The 13,476-nt window shown below is 36.4% G+C and overlaps 1 protein-coding gene and 1 long non-coding RNA gene across 18 annotated transcripts in view; both read left to right on the top strand.

Annotated features, from left to right (window-relative positions):
* LOC147843266 (uncharacterized) overlaps positions 1-13,476 on the top strand; it is a 424,811-nt gene that overhangs the window by 73,719 nt on the left and 337,616 nt on the right. The gene's annotated exons all lie outside the window — the stretch shown is intronic.
* The window catches only part of pacsin3 (protein kinase C and casein kinase substrate in neurons 3), an 81,651-nt gene that overhangs the window by 24,232 nt on the left and 43,943 nt on the right, over positions 1-13,476 (top strand). For all 17 annotated transcript variants that reach the window (XR_015494637.1, XR_015494635.1, XR_015494636.1 and 14 more), the window contains 1 exon segment: positions 12,675-12,774. Coding sequence is in view for 9 of the 17 variants with exons in the window: in XM_087259014.1 (XP_087115140.1) it covers positions 12,721-12,774 (54 nt within the window). In the remaining 8 variants the exon portion in view is untranslated.

A 13,476-nucleotide genomic window follows, 5' to 3' on the forward strand; every position in this document is an offset into this window, starting at 1 on the left:
GCAGGAGGATTTCCCCTCAGGACACCAACTACAGGTGTTACACCATAATCATGCTCCTACAAGAGCAAGCTCTTGATTAATGAACAAATACCCAAAACAATCAATTAGCACAGTGTCATTAGCTCCAGTCATGTCTGATTGCATCCATGCATTGACCTAGCATATATATCACCGAGTGAGACTCACCCCTAGACTGTTATCAGTTGCAGTGAAGTCCTGAATGGGCATTGTGCATGGTAAATTACAGCTGCCAGGGTGTAATCACTATAGCAGGGGTGTCCAAACTTTTTGGGCCGAGGGCCAGATGCAAAAAAAAAAAAAAAAAAAAAAAAGTTGTCCCGGGCCATATATTACACAGCGCATATATATATAATATAATATTTAAAATAACAAATTAAAATAATTCAATAACACACACACACACATACACACATACACACATACACACACATATATATATATATATATATATATATATATATATATATATATATATATATATATATATATATATATATATATATATATATATATATATATATATATATATATACGTACGTATGTGTGTGTGTGTGTGTGTGTATATGTGTATATATATGTGTGTGTGTGTGTGTGTGTGTGTGTGTGTGTGTTATGGAATTATTTTAATTTGTTATTTTAATTCACCGTCCAACTGTGTTTCTAGAAAGACTTTCGTTTTTAAAATCTTAAATCTTCTCTGGGCAAATTACTCTTGCAACACTCATCCTTTATAAATTCTCTTTCAGAGAAGGGTTTTCTGTGCCGTGCGATTAGCTGGGCTACATCATAACTAGCCAGCATAGAATTTTTTTGCACTTTATTAGCACGAAAAAAAAACTGCTGTTGTTGAGGTGATAAGCCAGCTGCTATTTGTTTCACTTTTTGATCTCGTTCGGCAACAGTGTAAGAGCTGAAGGCCTGATGTTTTTTTTTTATAATGTCTTTTAATATTATATTCCTTCATTACTGCAACTGATTCCTGGCAAATTAAACATACACATATTACACTGACCTCTGTGAAGAAATATTCTTTGCCCCATCGTGACTGAAATTTCCTGCACTCGCTGTTGATTTTCCATTTTCTTGCTTGTGCCATGGCTCGTCAAAACGTGATTATGAATTATGTTTCGTTCAGTTTGTTTGGTTCGTTTTACTTCATAACAGGAACTGCTGCCTAATTGAAGGCGTGTAATAGCGTGTTTATTGAATTACGTTCATTTTTGCATAGCGGGCCAGATTCTATTAATATTCATAAAAAGCCTTGCGGGCCACCACAAAATTGATTGCGGGCCGCAGATGGCCCGCGGGCCGTAGTTTGGACAACCCTGCACTATAGCAACCACATAGATGAGAGTGAGTTTTGCAATAAAAAAGCATCCTTCTCATTTTCTCCAATTGACCTAATTTTTGTTTATGACACTCACTGTAGTTTGTTGTTTGTAATCTAGGCTGTCTTACACATGCTTTGCAAACCACGGCCTGCTCTTCTCCCAGTGTTTTGCTGGCACAGCCGTATAATTACAGCTGCCGTGGTCACGCCTCTCCCCAGACATGTTAGTTTTTAGCTCGGATCTCCGTGGGAGTGCCGAGCTCTTCAACATCGATGTGATGGACCAAACCTGAACACAATAGAGCCCTGTACAATGCAAAATGACCCGCACTCCTCCCTGCTTGTATTTCAATTTCACAGTCTTCGTGAACACGTCCATTGTGTTGATTTACCTGTTGCTAGGCTCTCTGACCTGCGGCTGTGACAGTGGGCATTTCACACATGCAGTCAGAGCTTCAGGGTCTTCTCTTCCATGGGGCTCTCAGCTGTTGGAAATTGTTGCCTGCTAATGGAAGATGGTTATTAGGATGTGCTGTGTTCTCTCTCCAGCTTGGCGGGATCTCTTGGGCTTTGATTATTTCTGGAGTTCAACATGACGCAGCTGCTTGCTGTACTTGGAGTGTGACATGCTCTATGGGAATGGGAATGGGCGTGTCTGGCATCTTCAATTGCTTCTGCACATATTGTTGGCAATGCTTAGTTCTTTTTTTTCCATTTTTTTTTTCATTTCCTTGTAGTTCTCAAACAATGTGTATTTAAAATTGGCGAAAGTATGCATTATGCAACAATACAGTTTAAACAGGAATGCAAGGAAAAACACTACAGGCAAAACCATAGTTGTTTTTTCAGTAGAGGTGTAGCGTTCGTTTGTTTGTTTTTATTTGTTATTTTATTTTATTTATTTTTTATTTTATTAATATAATTTATTATTATTATTATTAGTAGTAGTAGTATTATTCTATATATTTTTTTACTTTTTTAAAGAAAAAAAACAGATTTAAGATAAATTATAAATGCCAAGGTGTTTTTTTATTACTATTTTTTTTCTCAAAGATAATGCTGCACTTTTTATTTTACTGTAAAACTAAATGGTAGGGGTGTAACAATTCACAATGGGATTTGATTATTTTATATACATAATCAATTTTTATATACATAATGTAAAACAGAAATAAAAATGGGGGGGACGCGTCACAGCCGCTCAAAACACTGGAGATACAATGGCTGAACTTGCAACAATGAATGCATCACTACCGCTGCATCACTCCTACCAATAAACTAAACAGAGGTCCCATCGCATCTGTATATATTTAGCTGCATTAGGCTCCCACACAAAAAGAGAAAAAAAAGCTATTTAGGATAAATTATTAATAGCAGAGCTTTTTTTTATTATTATTATAGCTTTTTTACTGCTTTTTTTTCTCAGACAATGCTACACATTTTTATTTTACATTTGAAGTAAAACTAAATTGCAATTATGACAAACTCTTTGTACGCTTTCTTTCCTAGCTTTTTTTTTTTTTAATAAATTGATATTTAATTATATTTTTTAATCAAAAATATTTTTTACCACCCTGTCCATTTTTTCTAGTAACTGAAATATGTGCGTTCACATTAAGCTTGCTTCTTGGTGTTCAGCAACTATTGCTGTAACATCTCCGCTTACTCAACCACATATTTTCATAATTTTTTTTTCTCAAGATCAGGGTGTATTGTTACATTACTAATCAGAAAAAAAGTATTTCAATTAGATTGTTTAATTTTGAAAATGTTAAGTAACAGAATAACTTAAGATTTGTGAAATGACACCTGCACAAAACAAAAATGTGTAGATGACCTGAATAAAAATGCTAATTCCATTGTCAGAATTTCTGGCCTGAGTTCAGATCTCTTAAGTATGTATATATTCAATTAAAGGATTTTCCATTTGTATATGAAACAGTTCAGAAATCTTGTAATTATGTTATATTAATCAAATGCAGGGGCGTCACGGTGATTCAGTGGGTAGCACGATCGCCTCAGGTCGCTGGTTCGAGCCCTGGCGTTTCTGTGTGGAATTTGCATGTTCTCCCTGTGTCCGTGTGAGTTTCTTCCAGGTGCTCTCGTTTCCCCCACTGTCCAAAGACATGCGCTATAGGTGAATTGATAAGCTAAGTTAGTTATAGTGTATGTGTGTGAATGAGTGAATGGGTGTTTCCCAGTGTTGGATTGTGGCTTTAAGGGAATCCACTGCGTAAAACATATGCTGGATAAGTTGGCAGTTCATTCCGTTGTGGCAACCCCAGATTAATAAAGAGACTACGCCGAAAAGAAAATGAATGAATAAATGAATAATTAAATGTAAATTAGGATTTTAAAAATGTAATTATTGCCTTTGAAGTCATGTGTAAATGTGTACTGTTACATAAATTAGTGCAATAAAAGTTTGAAATGTTTATTGTTGCACACTTTGCACTAATTAACATTTAAATAGGAGCAGAATTTTATGCTTGGTACACCATTAGCACCATGCTAGTATTCTAGAACAAGTCTTGGATTTTAAATTAGCGACTGAGGTTGAAGTGAAGCTCTCATCTCAGCACTACTCCTGGCGTATTTGTGGGAAATGCCATCGTCAGGAGCTTACTTTCCACTCCCGCCTCTTCCTTCACCTCACAGAGAGGAAGTTCAGGGGAAGTAATCCAAGCTCACTTCATTTTGCTGGAAAAAACAAAGACTTCTTCATATTTGCCCTACAAGTCTGACCTAGATGATTTGTTTTTTGTTGAGTTGTAACAATTAGTGGAGATAAAAGATGGCGTTTTAAATTCTGAGACTCTAAGTTAGACAATTAAGTGGTGTAAAGATGTGTTTGAGCGTTAAGGTCCTGAAACACTGAGCAAATTGTGATAAATTGAGAGTCACTGCTTTCACGTCAAAAATTAATTGATTTGTTTTTCTATGAGAGCAATTGCAGCGTTATGGATGTGACATTTGCAGTAAAAATTCTAAACATTTATTAACAGAGAAAACGTATGTTAACATTATATTGAAATATCTGTTTATATTTTCCAAAACAACTAACCACAGAGTTATAGCATCTGAAAAATATCAATCTGTAAATAACTTTTTGGTTTTAAATGTGGAAATAAATAGGGCTGCTCGATTAAGGGAAAAATCATAGTCACCATTATTTTGGTCATAATTGTAATCATGATTATTCAAAACGATTATCAGTTGAAGTCAAAATGATTCGCCCTTCTGTGAATATATATATATATATATATATATATATATATATATATATATATATATATATATATATATATATATATATATATATATATATATATATATATATATATATATATATATATATATATATATATATATATATATATATATATATATATATATATATTTATTTATTTATTTATTTATTTATTTATTTATTTATTTATTTATTTATTTATTTATTTATTTATTTATTTATTTATATATATATATATATATATATATATATATATATATATATATATATATATATATATATATATATATATATTTCCCAAATGATGTTTAACAGAGGATTTTTTCACAGTATTTCCTATAATATTTTTTCTTCTGGAGAAAGGCTTATTTGTTTTATTTCAGCTAGAATAAAAGCATGTTTAAATATATTGATCTATTTTATTAGCTCAATATTTTTAGTTCCTTTAAGCAATATATATGTTTGATTGTCTGCAGAAGAAACTACTGTTATACAATGACTTGCCTGATTACACTTAATAAGCCTTTGAATGTCACTTTAAGCTGAATACTAGTATCTTGAAAAATATCTAGTAAAATATAATGTACTGTCATCATAGAAAAGATAAAAGAATCAATGAATGATGCGCATCCCATGCTGTAAACGTTACATTACAGCACATGCTTTTAGTCATTTTCACATGGAACTGAGCTTTGCAGAGCAACAAATGTGTACAACTGGAAAGGGGGCAGTATATGATGGAATAATAGTTTATCTCGATTAATGGTTTTTCATAATCGTTAGAAGCCAAAATCGAAATAGAAACCGGATTTTCGATTAATTGCACAGCCCTAGAAATAAACATGCGTTATGGATGTGACCAAAAAAGTTAGTGAGTTTACAGTATAAAACTGTAAAATTCTCTGAATAAAACTGCACAACCCAAAAGAAACGATGCTTATCTAAACAGGGCTCAAAATTACAACCATTTTGGTTACATATGTGTGCGGATTTGGGAGACATTCATGCATTAAACATCTTTGCAATTGAAATCGTGAAACGCAGTGCTCAGGAATGGTTTAAAAAAGTTGTCATGTCAACTTGCTTTAGTAAACAAAGCCCACAATGCTTGTCCCGCCTCTGCACTCTTCTAATTGGCCCACTGCTCTAGAACTGAACTTGAATGGATTGGTTAATATCAGCTGTCAATAACAATCATCCAGTCAATGCCTTCTGGCTTGGGATGACAGAGAGAGCTACAACCCTGAAAATGTTAAGCGCTGAAGATGAGAATGAAAATAACACTGACAGATTTTGTTTTAGAAACCACCTAAAGTTACGAATAATGACACATCTTTGTAGTGATCATGTCTTAAATGTTCATCCACCATCTACACTTTTCGAAGAGTGGATAAAAGGCTTCAAGTCCGCTATGAAAAGTCTGTGGGATGGAATTTTCAGGGAACTGTTTGCCACATCTAGCACGAGAGCTTCTGTTTGATCCTTCATATAATCGCCATATGCTATCTGCCGTGCAAGTGGCAGCTATATGTCAAATTTAACACCACGTACACCATCGCAAACGGGCTTGCACTGAGTAAACTAATATTGCTACTAATGAAAAGACCGGTATTGCTATTAACATGACGTATTCATATAATAAGGTGCAGTATATGTCAAAAGCATCAGTGCAATATCAGACAGCACCCGTGAGAATAGCACAGTTATAATCGTTAACAGATTCATTCATGTCAAGCAGTGCGTGCAGTGCTGGTAAGCGCTCCGTATCTTTTGGTCACTCAGTTATGTTAGAAAAATGTATTTTCTTGTGACAATGGGATTTCGTTGAGGCATTTTTCTCACGCATACTTATATATTTATTTGCTTGTTAGTTTGATTAGTGTTGATTTTCAAATGCAATAAATCTGTTTGTATAAAACTTTTAGTAACGGTGCCTATAATTGGTGTGTGTGACAATTCTGGCTGTCTAAATTTTTTAAGTTAGGAGCACCGGTGCTACCAAGCAAAAAAGTTCATTTCGAGCCCTGCTAAATAATAAAAGTTGGCTCTCTATTGAACAAACATGATTGATTTTATTTTGTTTGACGTTTTTGCATTAATGAGGAAAAAGCTTTTGTTATGGATGTGACGTCTCTCCGTTGTGGATGCGAGATGTGAAATTGTCACTTGTATGATTCTGGTAATTCAAAAATAATTGTTTGAAAACATTGACTGAGACATGTTTGAGTATTTTTACAGTCCTGTAAAATACAAGCCTACACACACACACACACACACACACACACACACACATATGCACACACACAAAAACACAGAAAGGGTTTCAATATTTTGGTGAAAACTAAATTTTTTTTATGGCAAGGTTGACATTTGCATGGAATTGCTTATGACAAATTCATACCTGCATGTGAAGCCTGGTTTATACTTTTGCGTCAACTTCATACTTCTGCATGCTGATTCTGTTGTTCTGCAATAACACTTCCGAAATGCTAGTTGGCAGTGAGGTGTTTGTTCCTTTGTATTGAGTTTCTTCGCTGGTGTTTTGTTTTTCCTGAACGCTTCCTTAATGTACTAGTGGCTCAAACTTCCTTATTTTGAGGCTGGAGCCGGCGGACGTGCAACAACTTTAACCATGAGGTAAACACAAAGCAAAACTTTCCATCTTGAGCTTCTTCCAGAACTTGACACTTGTAAACAATTACTCCATCGGGGTCGCTTGGCTCTTGGTCTCGCCCAGACTCGTCAGCGCTACCAAGCCGACCAATCACAGAGCTTGCGTTACGCGTCCTTGCGACGTGTAGTTAAATTTTTTGAGAGTTGCGCGTCAGTGATGCCAGTGGCCATGGCGTAGGGCTATGTGTCAACGTGTAGGCTGCGCCATAGCATTTGCGTGCGCTTGACGCAGAAGTATAAATCAGCCTTTAGGTGGTGCTGACCAACAACAGTGACTCCTGCTCACTACTACACTTCTCATTACCTTCTCTGTTTTACTTGCGTCTTCATATATACATAGATAACATGGTTGTATAAGAAATGAGAAGCTACTCTTAGCATCATTTATAGTTCAATTATGTTATTCTGAAACAGAATTTGCTCAATAAGACATTCAATAAATTGCTAAATCTATTGGGTCCACAGAAAGTATTCTTCACTTCTAACTACTATGCTGGTTCCCAACTCTCCCTTGAGGATGCTAATTTTCCATTAGCCTAGCCAGTTTGGCTTGAATTGGAAGCAGATGCTTCTGCGAGGCCAATCCCACTGCTTCCTCCTGTTTGTTGTGTCTGTTTGAGGAAGCTATACGGCCTTGGCTCGAACAATACAACTAGACCTCGAGGCCAGAAGTGGTGTTAAATGTATACAAGAACAGGAAGAGCTCGTACAAGGTTCATCAGGTGTACGCCTACTTGTTTGGACTAAATTTAGTTTAAGAAATAGCCAAAGCAGTTTATGCATTAATAAACAGGTTATTTTAGGAATATGATGAGTGTCTGAGAGTGTCCCCTATGTCTCTATGAGCAATAGCAAATGGATAATTTATGTTGTCAGATACACAGTGGGGGAAATAAGTATTGAACACGTCATGTTTTTACTTGGGAATAATATTTCTAAAGGAGCTGTTGACATGGAGTTGGAGCAGATTTTGGTAAAACCCCAAAGAATACAAACATAAATATTTAACAAAACAAGTCTGAAAAATTTGTTAGGTGTTATAACAGTGGAATGACACAAGGAGCAGGTAATGAACTACTGAAACATATTTAGTACTTTATACAAAAGGCATTTTGGTGATGGCAGTTTAAAGACGATTCTCGTATGGAGAATGAAATCACATGCATTTCTCGGGTGTGAGTTTTTCCACAGAATTCAACAGTGTGTAAAAATCTTGATGGTTTTTTGGGCCTCGTCTATCAAATCTGATCTGCAATTTGTATTTTCTATTGGATTCAAGTCAGGGGGTTGTCTGGGCCATTAGAGCAGCTTGATTTCCGTTCTCTGAAAGCATATGACAGTTTCCTTGGCTGTGTTTTGTATCATTGTCTTGCTAAAATGTCCACCCTGGTTTCATCTTCATCATCCTGATAATGTAGAAGTAAGACTGATAAGACAGCAGCTGATATTCATTTACTATGACGAAAGGCAGAGGGTTGCTGAAGAAATATTGACAGATTTCAGCTGCTGTCTGGGCTTTCACTGCCTTTCTACACCTCCCTTTCTTCATTTTTCCAATATTTTTTTTTCCTGCATCATTTCATTTCATTACGCATAACTTAATTTGTAAACTAATTAGGTATGTTTTCTTTGCATATATGGATTTATTTGGTTGTTACCAGCATACAGGGAAAATTTCAAGTCAACAGCACCTTTAAAAAATGGTGACGCGTTAAATGCTTATTTCCCCCACTGTATTTTAGTCGGCATCCCCTTGTCACACTTTTCAAAAACAAAATTTTCATATAATGGGATTTTAACAGTAACGGCATAGAAGAACCATTTTGGAGTCTTAAATTAAGAGAATCTTCAGTAAACGGTTACATTCAAGTTGCAGTCACCGCATTTACTGCTGATAAGAGCATTTTTGCGGCTCCTATAGGAATGTCAATGTAAGGTTTTTTTTTTTTTTTTTTAAAGATACTATAAGACAAGGGTGTAAATTCACTCTAGACATTGGTGGGGACATGCATCCCCTATAGTGCATGCACTGAACAGCCCAAATTCTGTTTCGCGGTTTTAAAAACATGAATAAATGACTTAATAATATAAAATAAACACCTAATAATACAATAACAACCACATCTCATGCTGCAAACTTTTCTTAACATGATTTCACTACAGTTGGGCTTTGAGGAGGAACGAATGTAGTGAAATTTAGAGAGGTGTGTGCCGCAATTTAACTGTTTTATCCCGATTATTGTTTTTCATAATCATGGAGGCCAAAGTCAAAACTGAATTTTAATTAATTGCACAGCCTTGATTAGAAGTATTATGGTTAACTCGTAGCAAACTTGACATGGTGCGCGTGTAAGTTAAGAGTTGACGGAACATTATTTTGAAATCAATTAAATTATTTGTAGGGACATTTCAGTAATTGGTGGATATTGGTGGGGACACATCCCCTCCGCCCATGCCAATTGCTGTAAGACCAATCTTATTTTCCCTTCAAATGTTCTAATAGTGACAACATAAGAATGTCAGTTTACATTTTTACATTTTTTATAAGCTGCAGTCATATTTACTCTTGCTCTAAATCAGGGGTCTCAAACTGCCGGTCCGCAGGCCATTTGCGCCGCACAACTGACATCAGATATAACTAGATTTGGCCCAACAAGACATATTTTTGAATCACTATTATTATTGTGCAGTCGCATATACACTTATGGTTTTGACCCGCCACCTACTGGACATTTAAAGTACTGCTCTATATATTCACTGTTACTTTCGGTTTCTCTCAGCGTGCAGTGAAGTGTAACGCACATGCACATTATTTCTAGGGCTGATTCAACTGTTGAAATATATGTCCGTAAGTGCTCTATTTTTACTAAAGCTCTATTGTAAATATTCAAGGGTCATTTAGATATTATCAGTTTTATACCACCTGTATTGTGTTGTACAAACACCTCTTCGTGGCTTTCACGTTATACTGGCGAAGTAACTATGATCATTTAGCTAATATTCGATTCAAATGGCCTCATTTAATAGATTTTCCTCATATACGTATTAAAAATTTTATAAAAAATGTGCTTTAGTAAAGTTTTACTGCTGGCTGAATTGAACATGTTAAAGTTAATGTAAATATGTATACATGTTTCTCCTCTTGGTTTTAGTTTAACAAAAAAAGCAAGATATTGAGAAGAACAATTGCTAGTAAAGTCAATAAAGTCACCCAAACTACATGCTGCTATCTTACGCTATTTGTTAAGCTTTTCGTTAAGCAACAATTAATCGGGACATAATAATTATTGATATTATTATGCCTATTATTAAATTGTAGTATTCTCATAGCAATTTAAACTTCCCCATTCAGTATCTACAACAAGAAACAAAAAGGCTTTGATACTCTGGGGAAGAATGTCTGAGTGCATCAGTAACATCAGGCTTCCACTTTATTCGTATGCATTAAGGGTGTCACGATCCTCCAAATCCTCGATTCGATTACATTTTCGATTCTAAAGGCAAGATTCGATTCGATTTTCGATTATGAATAATTAATTAATTAATGACCAATTAATTATTTATAGCCTACCGTTTAAACTACCTGACCTGCATGGTCTTTGTTTTACCCATAAACAAATCATACAGTAAATGAATAAAGGCAAGAGAGACACATAATTACCATCTGTCAATCACTTTTTCTGCGGAACTCGTGAATAGGCAGTGATCTGTGTCGTTATAATGGCGTCGGTAAAAAAGACGCACAACCAACAGGAACCAGCCAACAGTATCTGAGGTGTTCGTTAAAATGACTAAGTACAAGTGAGTGAAAGATTGAAGCAGTCCTCTGACTGCCTGGACCTGCTCTCTCGAGCGCAAGGCTGTACAGTATGTGCGTCTGTGTCTGTCACGTGATGTGCATTTTCAGAGGTAGAGAGGAAGGAGGGCTGCTCAGAAATGCCTCACGCCACTGTGGATGTCAAATCGTTGTCGTTCTCAAATGCCATTTAAAAACAAAGACAGTGTAAACAGGGCCTGAGTGTGTACTTTTCGCGAGCGGATTTGCAACGGGGGCAGGCGGAGGATTGCGATGCCGGTGTTGTCTATCGGACGAACCGTACGTGATACGTACATAGCAGAGCTTGCAAAACTGTGTTTTTTTTTGTCGACAACACGAACGTTGTCAACAACTCACTGGAAATCCAAAATGCTTAAACACCGGCGACTTCATTGAAAGAGGAGAGGGTTTAAGTTCTGTCGACGGGTCTCCTGCTTCTGCAGTTTAACAAGCACTTCAACAAGCCTGTTTTTTTCCCGCTTGGCAAGCCAAGCTGACGTGACATGGGGGCGTGGCAGCATCGACGATTCTATTTTTTGATTCGAAAATTGAAATTGAGCATAAATTTCGATCGATTTCGATTAAAAATCGAAATCGTGACACCCCTAGTATGCATGAATGATAAAGCGGCCCTCCTATGAATTGTCAGTCACTGATATGGCCCCCCGCCAATGAAAGTTTGAGACCCCTGCTCTTAATGTTCACAACTGTCATAGAGGAACACCAGTTTAGCTTTTACTATTTTTCTTGAGGTACCGTCACATTTACTTCTGCTTTGCAAATTTAATAGAACAATCATTGGAATATTAATAGTTTATTAATAAGGAATAGTATATTAATATAGAAATATTTTTTCAGGTCACATTTTCTGTTGCTCAGCAAATTTTTGCCTTTGCTTAGGAAAGTAAATTTACTGTTGCTTTGGGAAATTGTTCATGTTCCAAATGGAAAGTCAGGAATGAACTAGGAATTCCACTAAGAAACTTTCAATGGAATTTTGACTTTTTTTTTTTGATCTTACCATGCTAAATGATGGGTGACAAAAGTATGATAATAAAAGTTCCATGATGAAGGTTCTTCATGGAACCATTGGTGCACCTTTATGGCGTTCCTTCAACGCAACAGTCAACCAGGAACAAATTAGTGGGAGGTTCTGGTTGACGGTGGCATCATCATTCTCTGTATTTATGACTCCACCCTTACTGCAGAGAAGCTTCTGCCTCACCTTGGTTGCCTTAGACAGATGCAAAGCCGCTAAGAGGTGAGACTGGCCTACGCTGGCTTCTTTTCCATATGGGAATACAGGATTATTGTTTCTGGGCAGATGTCTTAACTGTACAGGCCAAGAAGTGCAAGGTCACGAGGGGTTGCTGGCAAGACCACATTGAAAAGTCTATGGAATATATTCTGGATGATTTGCCTATGCTTGGTTCTTTTTTAAAGTTTGAACTTGAGGGCATGTGCCATGTAGAGCAGAGACTGGATGAACTAGTTTCTTTTGTGGCAGACAGCTACCTCATGAAGTTGTTGCTGTTGCTAATTACGGTTGCCTAATATTTGGTCTCGCGTCTTGCTCTTCACAGTTTGACGACAGCCGCCATCATTCCGTGCTGCAAGGGCGACCCCAAAATGTCTTCCAACGGTGATCTGCAGGACGTTGGGAGTTGGGACAGCTTCTGGGAGGTAAGTATCCACAACCGCAAATGCACACACAGATCTTCCTGGCAGAGTGGACTGTATACTGTGGCATCAGGCCAGCGAGATCGAGACTTTGTGAGAAAAGATCCATGTAGATCTGACATTTCCATAAGCTCTCTGAGAGGTTGTGGGTTGGTAGTAGAATTACCCTTTCTCCACTCTTTCTTCAAGCATACCTAGTCAGGTCTATGCTTGCCTTGGAGAAAATTAACAAATATTAGGAGCTCTTGGAGTGTAAAGTGAAAGGGAAGACTTCATTTTGTATTGTTGTTGCTGTAGTATAGATGCTAATTTAGGTGATAATAGACTTGCATGTGCCAGTATGTAAGATATTTTGCTTGCTTAACCTGGGCTGCGCATATTGTTTTTGTTAAATCTCAATGTATCTATGTTGTACAAGCTGCCCTATAACCCAAATAGTAGAGCATGGCTTTAGCCACACCAAGGTTGTGTGTTTAATTCCCAGGGGAAGCAAGAGCTAAACTTTTTTTTGCATTCAATGCAATTTAAATCACTTTTACCAAATGCATAAAAATATAAATGTTCTGCTACTAGGATACAGAAGAAAAGTGATACTAAATGTAAGGGGTGTGCATTTGGTCTATGATAATTACGACAATCGATTTAACAAGCTGGCAAGCTGACTCAAACAGATAAGTATGAGTATATCGCGCTTTGCGATAGCAA

Source organism: Danio rerio, chromosome 7 (assembly GCF_052040795.2).
Source record: "Danio rerio strain M-AB ecotype USA chromosome 7, GRCz13ab, whole genome shotgun sequence".
In the NCBI taxonomy this organism is placed as follows: Eukaryota; Metazoa; Chordata; class Actinopteri; order Cypriniformes; family Danionidae; genus Danio; species Danio rerio.